The sequence below is a fragment of the Cyprinodon tularosa genome, unplaced genomic scaffold, assembly GCF_016077235.1.
Source record: "Cyprinodon tularosa strain WSP-4 unplaced genomic scaffold, ASM1607723v1 ctg29, whole genome shotgun sequence".
NCBI classification, from domain to species: Eukaryota; Metazoa; Chordata; class Actinopteri; order Cyprinodontiformes; family Cyprinodontidae; genus Cyprinodon; species Cyprinodon tularosa.
The window spans coordinates 1,862,356-1,875,604 of record NW_024038996.1 but is presented as its reverse complement, the minus strand read 5'-3'; the positions used below and the strand labels follow the sequence as shown (position 1 = coordinate 1,875,604).

The 13,249-nt window shown below is 36.4% G+C and overlaps 1 protein-coding gene across 1 annotated transcript; it reads left to right on the top strand.

Annotated features, from left to right (window-relative positions):
- Positions 1–11,985, top strand: rab12 (RAB12, member RAS oncogene family). Its single transcript, XM_038290840.1, has 6 exons — positions 1–409; positions 3,030–3,090; positions 7,202–7,340; positions 8,360–8,449; positions 8,640–8,744; positions 10,009–11,985. Exons 1-6 carry the CDS (start codon positions 172–174, stop codon positions 10,114–10,116), a joined length of 741 nt encoding a protein of 246 aa, XP_038146768.1. The 5' UTR covers positions 1–171; the 3' UTR covers positions 10,117–11,985.
- The last annotated feature ends 1,264 nt before the right edge of the window (positions 11,986–13,249 follow it).

The following is a 13,249-nucleotide window of genomic DNA, read 5'->3' as shown; positions in this document are numbered from 1 at the left end:
ACGGCATTCACGGTCTCTAATGGCTGAACAACAACAACTATTAGCGGGCACCAAACTTTCCCTAACTTCCCCGGACAACAGAGAAAGTTGAAAGTAGCAATTTAATTTGGAGGTACTTCAGCTTATGTTTGTTCACATGATACTTTTGTTGTCATAAATGAGGAATCACTGATGGATCCAAGATATGACATCCCGCGGAGGGCCGCCGCCGCCTCCTCCGGTGGCAGCGGGGGCGCCGCTAACTCGTCCCCCGCTCTGGGAGCTCAATCCCGCCGCAGGAAGATGCCTCCCCGACCCGCTGACTTCAAACTTCAGATTATAATTATCGGCTCCCGTGGAGTTGGTAAAACCAGCCTCATGGAGAGGTTTACCGACGATACTTTCTGCGAGTCATGCAAATCGACAGTAGGTGAGGTTCGGGATTTATTTTTTTTTTTTTTTCTGCTTTTCATTTGGACAGTTTTAGTTGGTCAGAAAAAACAGGACCCGACTACTTCCTGGAGGAAAAAGACCGTTAAACCTCTAATGGAATGAGTCGAGTGCTATTTCCTCAGCAGAGCTAATGCTAACTCTCCGCAATGATTAAGAACTACAAAGTTTCAACATAGTAACCGATTAAAGTTGGAGTTTCCATGTTGGCTTTTCGAAATAAACTCTTCACGTAACAGTTGCTGTTATAAAATGTGTTTTATGTGCGAATTAATATGAAGATAGAAATATTTCCTTAAATTATAGTTCCTCTTGGAGCCTATTTAACCGACTCTGGTCCAGTTGACTCACTATAACCAATCCTATACTTTCAATTGTGACGTTTTCTTGCAAACAATGATGTTTTACGTTTGTGTAATCAAACATAAATGGATATTTCTATTGTTTGATGTTGTAAACAGTCCTGTGACCTGGACCCCATCCAGTCATAAAGCCCAGTCCTAAAATAGCCTCAAACAAGCAGCTGCTATGATGGAGCTCCATGTTGTTCCCTGTCATTCCTGTGACCAAGCAGCTCACAGATATAATGTTCCTCTAAGCACAGGCCACCTGTGGATATTTCTGTTTTTCATACAAAGTTGTGTTTTCATCAATAATAGCAATTTTGTTATTAAGTATGCAGTAAAAAGTAATAACATAGAATAGAAAATCCCTTAATTGTCCCTAAATTGGGAAATTCTGGTGTTTATAGCAGCAAAAATATTATAGAAAAAATGGTCACACAAATGTGGATTTTAGAAAAAATGTATAAGAATAACATAATAATGAAGAGTTAGAAGCTAAACAATAAAATAATGTACTGTAAAGTCTTGTAACAATATAAAATTGTGCACCTGGAGAATGAATAACCAGTATACAACTATGGACATTTTTACATTAACGGATATTTGAAAACATCTGAGATGTGCAAAATGACAGCAGCGTGTTATTTAACTAAAGAGGTAGAAACTGTTACAATCACCAGTAAGGTCAGTTGATATAAATACAATTTTTATACACCTTGGACATTTTTCACATATTTTCCCCATTGCGACTTCAATTTGTAATTTAATTTATAGGGATTTTATGTAGTTAGCCAACTGAATTTTTCCATCACAGGGTTGTCATGATACAAACATTTCAAACTCAATATTGATCACCAGGATAATATTTGATGCTTGATACCAAGTCTAAAACCAATGGGATTAAAAAACAGGAAATATTCATAGGCATGAAAAAAAATTTATTAAACTAGAAAAACCCAGCCGTTTCATATGCAAAATAAATAATACCAGAAATCTAAAATGAACTATAGCAAAAATATGTAAACAACGCTTTTCTTAACTATCTATACCATACCAAATTGGTATCTTATCTTTATATCTATAAAATTCTGAGTACTGACGCTTTCGACAACCCCATTATATATGGGGGTGGTGCATGTATTCATTTTGATTATGAAATGTTTTAAAACATTTTCCAAATTATTTACTAAAAATAAAATAATTATAGTATCTCTATTCAAGCTTTGCACAAGTGAAGGTTTATTCTTTAGTCTATTCTGTTTATGAAATGTCACCTGTTGGTTTGCAGTGTCTGAACATAACATTTTAAGGTTTGCACCCATTCTCAATTGAATTTAGTAAAGGAACATGATGGTTTGGTCTTTTTACCACACGGACATGCTGTGAACTGAATCATTCCATTATAGCTTTAGATTCTTGTTCACTATAGTTGTTCGGAAGATGGCTCAGTCTCCAACCCAGTTGTTAGTCTTTTGCATACTTTTTGCTTCAGGCATTGCGCAGTATTTAGCTCCAAAGAAAAGTTATCCACTGCCACCATATTTTATTATCAATGCCATGTGTTGTTGGTTTTTCTGGCAGCAGGCAAGGCTTTGCAGTTAAAACAGAAATTTCATTTGCAAAGCTTTGCATTTTTTCTACATGGCCTTTACCAAAATGCAAATGGGAGTTCTGAAAAGTACCTTCTTAAAAGGCTCTCTTCTTGCCGTTCATAAAAGCAGTACACTGCCAGTTTTCCTGTCAGATTTTTTTTCATCCTAAACTTCAAATCTTCGCCGCTGCTCGATCGTTACCACAGCCCATCTAGTTGTGTATCTAAAAAACTCAATATTTTTCCTTTTTTCTTCAGGCTGATGGCTTAGGTGTGCTGTAATCTTGCTTTTTGATCACTAATGTTCTTCAGCAAACCTCTGAAGTCATACAGGTGGACCTTCTCTGTTAATTAACCCAAAGATTTTTGAAAATGTTCATGTTTCTATTAAAAGATCAAAATGGTAAAAAGAAGCCTTCACCTCAGATCCTTAGATATGTTCCTGCATCCAATAAAATCCTAACAAAGTACAATGAGGTCTGTTTTTTTTAATGGGAGAAAATAAGAAAACGTTTAAGGATATTTATGAAAAGCTTTAAAGGGAACTTTGTTCCATAACTGGAAACTTTAAACCTGCTACTGAAAGAGTCAAAGAAAAAAAATTAGATCAACAGAAAAAATGATGGTATTTTTCTTTATTTTTACCCTTGTGTTTCCTTTGGAAGGTGTTGACTTCAAAATCAAGACGGTTGAGTTAAGAGGAAAGAAGATCAGACTACAGATATGGTGAGTTGTTGGCTGGACTCTGCTCCAAAATGTTGAAATGTTGCTTGTTACATTTTCTGTCTAGTTTATTGGCATACTGGGTTAAGCCAGCTTACACTCTAGAAGAAGGGCAAACTTCGTTATACAGATAACTATTTGCACACGTCCAGAAAAATGTGTCGTTTTAAAATTATACTTCACAGAGTTAAACAGATTCTTTGGGCGAACTTTAAAGTTTGAGCTGCAGCGCAAAAAGGTCTGTCACATAAGGCAGCAAGAGTATCTGATCCTAAAATTCCCAGATAATATCTGGAAAGTAATCATGAATAGTGTGTTTTAAAAAAAAAAAATTATTTAATAAATGGACTGAAAAAAAAAGTTGTTTCATCTTAGCGTAGAATCGGGTGTCCATGATCTTAACACATTTGCTAAAGCAAATGTGTTAAGATCTATTAAATTTATTTTTACTGATGATGTGTGAGTCTGTTAAACCCTAATAATACCTGCCTGTTACATGTCAGAACCAATGTTTCCCCAACTAGTTTATCTAATTAGAACATTTCTTCTGTCAGGATATATAGTTATCATCATCATTGTGTTCATAACTTTGTAATTGATTTGTAATGTAAATGGGGGTAACAGATGGATTGGATCATTCTTAACCGCGAGTTCTCTGTTCTTTTATCTGAGACACTGAGTAATAGCTGGATAAGGCTGGAGCCATGGATGTCTCCTCATTTACAAACGTTTATGATGTAATAATGTGATGATGTGGCGTATTGAAGCTGTATAAACTGCTTCTTTAACTGTGATTCAAGGAGAAGTGAGCTCGGTTGGTAAGCGCTGACTTCTGTAACTAAGCAATTTCTCTGGTCTGAGTAAGATTGCAATTTATGTCAAAAATCTCGTCTCTTTCTTATTTATTACATATACATTCTGAAGTGTTATTTAAAGAGTTTAGAGAAAGCTTCAAGGCGTGAACACAGACCTCTCCTTTACAGATCTGTAAAATCAACACAGCTCTTTGGCAAAAAGAGCAGCTTAATGAGATTTATTAATACCTCATATATAATTATGTAGTTAAATTGAGCCGCTGTGTGTTGTTGTCTTTATAAGTATTGGAACAAAGGTGAAAAAAATTCCAACTTTTCCAACAAAAGAAGAAAACACTTTATCCTGAATGGAACAAAACAGATAGTAGCCTAAATACAGAAAAGCAAAAATACTCTGTTATTAGTCTTTTGTTAGGTTTTGTTTTGCTCCAAACCAAACTTTCATGGATTTACTTTCAGTAATTACAAACACTAGATAACATTCTCCTTGATACTGAGGAAAAGGGCATTGTAGACTGAGTTTGCGATGCAGGGTTATTTTTCTCACTGTTTTGCCATTTTAGATTCAATATTGATACTTTTGTTGTTAAGTTTCCAGCCCTCACTCCATGTCCAGCAGATACAACCTGGCAGATACATAGGGACTTAAAAAAAAAAAAAGTGGGCTCTTGTCCCAGTCAAAAAACAAAAATCCACAATAAATGACTTGTTTCTACGGAAGAGGATTAGGGCCACTGACAAAAAAAAAAGTTTAACTAATTTTTAAATTTTATTTCAGTTTAACATGGGAAAAAAAGTCAGAATTCTGAGAAAAAAGTCAGAATTCTGAGATTAAAGTCAGAATTCTGACTTTTTTCTCAGAATTCTGACTTTGTTCTCAGGATTCTGACTTTAATCTCAGAATTTTGGATCTTATTGTAGATGGGCACCATAAAGGAAGAGATGTGGGAGCACAGAGCTTCACTGACAAAGATGTGAGTTGCTTGAGAAGGCCAGTGACACATTGTTGGAAAATGACGGAATTAGGCAACTTTTTACATGCCCGAGGGATCCCCTCATTAATGGAGGAGCAGAAGGTCATTAAAACAAGAGAGCTAGTCTCTAAAACAGACATGGCTATGGCTTGATGCTAACATGTTTGTTAGCTGTCAGAATTCTGAGAAAAAAGTCAGAATTCTGAGAAAAAAGTCAGAATTCTGAGGAAACAAAAGTCAGAATTCTGAGATTTAAGTCAGAATTCTGACTTTTTTTCCCATATCAAACTGAAATAAGATTTAAAAATCAGTTAACTTTTTTTTTCACTGGCCCTAATCCTCTTCCGTGCTCTTCAGTATGTTTCAGATTTAAAATAAAATTATGTCAAACCACACACAACTTTCTGTAACGACACATTTTGCATGTTTTAAACACTGGGAAAAGTGTCAAAACAAAGTAATTTCTTAAAATGTCAACCACTAATGACGATCTTATTTATCTAATTATTAGCTAGTATAAGCATTTCTTACTCCAATAAAAGACTTAAACCCAGATAGTTATTAACACAAGCCCAACAAAGCTTCCACACACGTTTAAGTACTACAAGGTATATCGCTTGTTACTCTTTGTGCAAAAGCAGCTACTCTTGTGGGAAACATTTCTAGCTGCTACAGCAACAGCAGTGATCAGTTCTTCTTGTTTTGAGTTTTCTATCTGAATAAATAACTTTGATGCATTTGCAGTATTGGATTTGCTGATGGAGATAATGCATACAAAAAGGGCTTGGATGTAATTAATTATAAAGGAAAAAATTTATTAAACCTTAAAAAAGAAATCATAGAAAATTGTTGTTGATCTGTGAAGCCTGTTTGATACATTTTCTATCTGTTGATCAAATAAAAACTACCTCTGGGGCTCTTTTGTCTGCATTAAACCACTCCTGTTATTAGAGTTGACATATTTAGCACATGTTTAGTTCTAGTGGTAGAATTAATGTTCTGTGTCTGAATAACAAGTCGTTAGGCTGAGAGTGTAGACCTCTGAGACTGGTTTGTTTATTAGTACGGGGACAAAAAAATATGCAAATAATCCAAGTAAGTGAAGATGCTAAATCCTCAAAGATTTCTTTTTGACTTTAGATAATTAAACTTAGAACAGTCTACATTTAAAATACTGAAGACAAGTGATGAATTAAACCCACAGAAAAATTGCAGCTGAACAAAATCAATTTTTTAGGATGTCTTTGTTGTGTAAATGTGCTTAGCTTGTGGGAACTTCACTGCTTGTGTGACTGGCAGATTTGTCCTTCTTACTAACACCCGCCCTCCATCACCATCATGCTTTTCCTCACTCCTCCTGGTCCTCTTTCTGATCTGGAAGGCTGTCACCTAGCAGGTGTGTGTGGTTGTGTATTTTCTGGTGTTCAAAAGCTCTCATCAGGCTCCACCTCAGCTGTGTCCTGTCTCACCTAACCCTTCCATTTGCTGCTGTCTCTGTCCACTCTCCTGCTCATAAGCCTGACTGTGACTCACTGGGGAAAAGGGAGAAACTAGCTGGCTGAAGGTAAAGTAATACTGCTCGTCTTGTTTCCAATTTAGACCCAGATGATCCTCATTAAAATCATTAAATATAAAATAAAGCACATATTGTTTTAATGATTTTTGTTGTTGTATTTTTCCTCTGATCAATCTGTTAACAGCTGACTTATCTCTGCCATAACATCATGATCGCAAAGATTTGATCTTCTTTTTTGCTTATACACACAACCGTGGGTGAAAACTTGTGGAAATTGAAAACTCAGCCTCAGTTTTAACTCTTTACTGTTATTTTACTACTTGGGTTTTATTGTGTATAGAGAATTCCATGCCTTCAGCAGAATGTTGCTTCTAGCAACCCCAAATTCTTTGTACGGTGCATTGCTGAAATCCAAAGTTTAACAGTAAAACTACGAACCTCAATGTGTTTTTTAGGCTCTTATGATGTAGACAAACACATCCTGTTGAAAGTTTAATTTGAAGGCAAGGAGTACATGGTGTTCTTCAAAAAAATAAAAAATGTTAATGTACCTTCTAAGGAAGGATCATAATGTTATGGCTGTTTTTAATGCAAGAAAATACCACAGAACATTGAGAAGATTTTAACAATGATATGAAACCTTTTGTGTTTGCTTTTAGATCAAGTTTGCATAATTGTTTTTTTTTCAATAAAAACACAGAAAATCTTGTTAAATTTAAAGTTTATTATTTCTGATTCAAATACTTTTTTTTTTTCAATTCTATTCAGAGGATAAGTTGATAATTTGGGTTCAATTTTTGTCTTTGCAGGGACACTGCAGGCCAGGAGAGGTTTAACAGCATCACATCAGCCTACTACAGAGGAGCCAAAGGAATAGTGCTGGTTTATGATATCACAAAACAGGAGACTTTTGAGGACCTTCCTAAATGGATGAAAATGATAGACAAGGTAAATAACTGAAAAACAAACAAATGTGTGTCTCATATTTAGGCCTGAAACAATCGGTGTAATTGATTATTGAAATATTCGTCAAATAGTGTAGTAATCAATCGTTAATTGGATTATGGGGACTCTAAAACGTGCCTTTAGCTGACAGAGCGACCTACGTAGAGCAGTAATTATGCCAAGATTGTTCAAATATATGTCAACATTTTGCACTAAGCTAAACTAAAAAAAACTATTTTGTCTGTCAATATCTTCTATCCAGAACTCCACAAGTAGAAAAGTTTGAGTTTCACCTGGTTCATATTTGTAAAAATTCTTCTTAAAGGAATCTTTGGCTGTCCAATTAATAATCGATAAATAATTGACAGATTAATCGATTTGTAAATAAATTGTTTGTTGCTGCCCTACTAATATTGTGTCGCATTATTAGGGACATTTTGCGTTATGAAGGGACACTGCAGCCCGGCCCTAGAAGTCCCTCCCCCTTTGTGTGCTGAGGCTCTCTCTAAATTATCACTGGACTGATTGAATCACATATCCCTGTTGTTTTGTTCAGGCTGATGACTTCATGGTTATATTTAAGCTCCTTCGTCCATAGCAGCTCTTTTTTCACATGTGGCTATCCTCAGTGACTATCCATACAAACCTCAGTGGATTTTAGTTAACACCTTATAACTGTGTAATGAACAAAAAAAGAAAAACACAAAATGGGTTGCACAGATTATATTTTATAAATTACCAATATATCTAGAAAACTGCATTTGTTCCCCTTTAAATGAACACCTCTAAATAAAACCACTTATCGCCCTAAGAAGTCTCTTAATAAGCAAATGGGTGTTCTTTTTTTTTTTTTTTGTTCTTTTTTTTTTTCTTTTTTTACAAGAGCAGGTTTGTGTTCTGATACCTCCTTTTGGAAAAGAACGGGGAAACTTTCTGAAGCTGCCTGAGCGACAAAAAAAAAAAATTATATATATGTAAAAGCTGATTTAAATAACATAAGTTTTCCTCTATGCTCTTGGTAGTATGCCTCAGAGGAAGCAGAGCTTTTGCTAGTGGGGAACAAGCTGGACTGTGAGACTGATCGGATCATCTCTAGACAACAAGGAGAGAGGGTGGGTCACACATTCAGACCACTAATACCAATTGGTCTAGAGTAAAATCTTTCTTTCGTTTGAACTGGCTGATGAGTTGACCCTTGACCTGCTTTATACGTCTGTCATGCTAATGCTTTTCCTCAGCTTTAGCAGATTCTTTGAGGCTGGAGGGAAATTCCTGATTTCTGTCATTTTCTGTCTCTTACAGTTTGCCTCTCGAATAAGTGGAATGCGCTTTTGTGAAGCCAGTGCCAAGGATAATTTTAATGTGGATGAGATTTTCCTTAAGCTTGTTGATGACATTCTTAGCAAGGTTAGTGTCTTATGATTTTTTTTTTTTTTTATTGTTTTTTTTTGGGAGGGAGATGCAGTTTACAGCTAAGAATACTGAACATCTTTTCTTATGTTCAACAAAAACGAGTAGAAAGGGATAGAGGTAGAGGTAGACCTGCCTTTACACATTTGTCCCCTGTGTTTTTGTGAAACGTCTGTTTTGGTCCCCTGCACGTTTTACTGTCCAAAAACAATGTCACATTACAGTACACAGACAATCATCGAGGACTAGGACCCGGAAAACCGCAGCTTAAGCTGAAGCCCGCTTCCCTGAATTTGGACTGCCCACAAGCTCCTGATTTTTTTTTTTGTGTGTATGTGATTGGCTGTCACCCCTGTCACTCCTGAGAAGCTCACTTTACAAATATCTGATACGCCACTGAATTGGGTCTGTGATTGGATGGTAAAACACCCTGAAGTTAGTTATATTTAAAAAAAATACTTGCATCCCCCCACTTCTTAAATCCAAATTTCGTCCATGTCTTCATAAGCCGCTTTGGACCAGATTGAGATGTTGTTTTTATTTGAAAAGGCAAAGCCACATTTATCTAGAATAAAGCCTACATTAAAGAAGCGAAAGTATGTCTGAATAGGTTTGGTCGCCAGGCAACACTTAGCTTAGTTAGCGGCCGTGTTTAAGGGGAGCTCAGACTGCTGTAAAGCGTCGCTCGGAGTCACATGACTCACTCAGATATAACACTCATAGGTGAGCTTTTAGGCAAGCGGCCTGAGCAGAGCATTGATGCGCACCTAAGTACTGTTTAGTGACCTGACAAAAAATAGAGTAATATATCTAAATTAAAGCTAATTATAAGCCTGAGATGCCTTATGTTTAATTGGTTATGTGAAACGGGACACTTATTTTTTTTCCATTAATTTTAGTGTTTTTGGGGTTTTTAAAAGACATTTTCTGTTGAAATTATACATGATTATTATGAATTTGTTGATTATTACATGAATTTGTTTATTATACCTAAACGTCCCTTTATCTTTTAAGTTAAAGATTTGTTAAAAAAAAAACAACACACATTTTATTGAAGCTAAATCCTCTGAGAACCTCCTTTAAACTAGGGTCAATAAAAGAATCCTAAAAAGGTACTCACTCCTTTATTTTATTTTATTTTTTTTTAGGAATTGTACTTTTAGATATTAAAGTCACAGAAAACCTGTTAAGAAGCCATTATTTGATGCTAGTTTAGTCTCACTAATTCTCCTTTCTGTGACCTTGTCCCCCGATTCTTCAGATGCCTCTTGAAGTTCCTAACAAGGAGCTCTCCAACAGCGTTCTGTCTCTGCAGCCTGAACCTGAAGTGCCACCGGAGTTGCCCCCTCCCCGGATGCGCTGTTGCTGAACCCCCCCCATCTCAAGCAGACACTCTCTGAAACATGCAGCGCACCATCATGACCACATGGTGGCAGCACACAGCAGCACTTTACAATTGTCACCTGCTGCTGTGATGATGCATGAAATAAGCAGTATTACTCTTTCTCTGTTGCTTTCTCTCCTGCGTTACTGAACACTATAAGCTGCAGCACACTAACACTTGAGCCTGGAGAATCTTCTTCCTACCACCCTTCTGTCTACACATGACCCAGACTACCTCATTGTTTGGATGGTTAACCTAGGTATGTCTTCCAGATGGAGATCCTTCCTAACAGAGGGAATCACTGGATGCCTCACAGCTTTTCTCCCGTTTTCCTTTTTATCGTCCCTCTCACTAAGTTTAAAATCCTTTGAGTTGAGGTTATCTTTTAGTTTTAAGACTTGCTGACAAAAGGGATGATTTCTCACATTTCCTGAGTTCATTTCAAACTCCATGTCTCCAGGTACAGTAGACAGGTTTGTATTTTTCTTGGACTTTTGTTGTTTTACCTACTGACAGAATGACTTAAAGTTGAAAAAAAGCACAATAGGAAATAAATATAGTAGCTGTAGTTGTAGCTGTAGTGACTGGATGAGGTTTAGCGGCTATTTGGACAGAGGAAGGTTATACGAGTCATCAATTTATGTTACATTACCTTAAAGTATTAAAATGGCTGTAATGTGGAAATTAATTTGATATCAATTGTAATGTTTTGCACTTTTCAAAGTTTAAACTTGTGTGCAGGAAAACAGAAGACAGGCGTTGTACTTTGGCACTAATGAAAATGAAGCTGTCTCAGCAGTGGCTACGCTCTGTGTGGGATGTAGATGCAAGGGGATTATGGGTAGTGTAGTCTTGGGCATCTTTGTGCAAACCAGGGGAACTCTTTTTTTTTTTTTTTTTTGTGATGCTGGCTAACCTGAGGGAAATGACAATAACAACGCCAGCTGGTTTTACATTTTCTTGTTACTAATACTTCTTTGTTTTATGTTATTTTCTGAATTCAGCAACAGCAGAGGGAAAAGGGGAGGAGAAAGGTCAAAGGTGACATGGTTATTGTTTGTATAACTCAGGAAACTTGGATTGGCTCAGAGCTGCACAGTCTGGAATTGATTTTGAACCGTAATGAATTAAAGTTGCATCACGTTGGATGTTGTGACATCTAGTGTTGAAGTTGTATACTGCATCTAACTCAACCCGCACCCCGGTTTAAGCCTCACCTTTTACACAGAGAAGTGTTTGTATAACAGAACACATTTAGACCTTTAGTTATCTTGCATTTCTTCAAAGTGTAAAATTAAGGGCTTGTTCAAATGTTTGTTTTTATTTGAGAAATTTTCGCAATATCTTCAGTTTTCATTTAAGACACTAAAAAGAATTGGATCTAACATTAGTTGACATGTTCAACTGAAGTTTTCTGTTTTTTTCAGAATCAACAAGCATTGGTTCTTTGGACAAATACTAAATGTTCAGAAACGTGTTGATAGTATCGCCTATGCACATTTAAGCAATGAGATTATCATCCAGCAGGAGACCCTTTGTGCAGGGATTATCTGAGAACATTTGGATTGTCATCACATGTTTGGAAGTGTGAGCATTTCTTCAGATTGTGCTGTTTGTTTGGGAATGAACCTTCCTCTAGATGTTTTGGCACTAACCCTTTTACTACTTTGTTGTTTTTAACTATACATTTAAAGAATTGCATCGTATCTGCAATGAGTATCCTTTATGATGAATGTCTGTTATATTGTGTCAAACCAGTCTCTGAGTGGACTAAAGGGGATTGGCTGTATTTATAACTTGTGGCATTCTTGAACTAATGAAATGCTATTAAAGATGTCTATATTTATTACTAAAGCGTGAATGTACTTTTTCTATCTCTGAAAGAAAAACAGCACATGTTGAGACAATTATAAAGGGAGGTGGGTCAATGAAAAGTCTTAAATCTGATATGTCAGTTACCCCTATGGAAAGGGATCACAGTTAAAACTAAAACATCTTAAATGGCAAATAAGAATCAGAAATTCCCTCTGCAATAGTATTCAGACATTTTTTTGACTTTGTAACCATCCACTTTGGTACAGCTGTACCCTGAAGGCTGGTGAGTAAATGGCATCATGAAAACTAAAACAGCACACACGAAAGCTTTGAGCATCAAATATTAAAATGTCTGTGGAACAGCAAACATAGCAGAACATGGGTGACCAGCTAAACTGACAAACGAAGATTAAGATGGAAAGAGCCAAGAGGCCAATAGATGCTCTGGAAAGGCTGCAGAATTCCACAACTCAGGTGGGAAAATCTCTTGAAAAGACCATAGTTTTACATCCTGTTTAGGGAAGTTTTTAGTCTTGTAAATGACACAGCAAATGTAAAAAAAGAGGCTTTTATCAAATGGCATAAGACATGTAATAAAACAAAATGCTCTAGACAACATGGATTAAAACTAGAACTGATGATGCCCTTTTTAGTTAAGCATTAACAAGGAAGGACAAGGGCAGACTACAGTGTGTCATCCGGTCTGCTGAGAAGGTGATCGGCTGCAATCTTCCATCTCTCCAGGATCTGTACGCCTCAGAGGTGCAGGCTGATCCCTCACACCCCACCCACAAACTATTTCAGACACTTCCCTCTGGCAGGAGGCTGTGGTCCATCAAGACCAAAACCTCACGCCACAAGAACAGTTTCCTCCCATTAACTACCAGCCTCATCAACAAGGTCTTTGCCCTCTACTGAGGGCTTATTTGTCTGCATCTTCAACACCAAATCAAATTCCTTGTGAGTGCAAACATGGCAATGAACTTGACTCTGATTCTGGTCAAAGTGAATACAAACACAGGAGACTACATTGCAAAGACGATCTAAAATTTAATACAAATTTCTTGAAATAAGTGTATTTAGCCTTAAACTGAGCAGGAATTAAGTATTTTTACACTTAAAATAAGATCTTTAGATATAATGCACTTGAAATAAGAGCCTGCAATCGCATTTTTTCTTATCTTAAATGTAAATGGTCTTGTTCCATTGGCAAAATGTCTCACCTACCCGCTCAATTTAAAAAAAAAAAAAAAATTGGCTATGATTTCAATTTTTGCGCTGTGGGATGAAGGTTTGCTTTCAG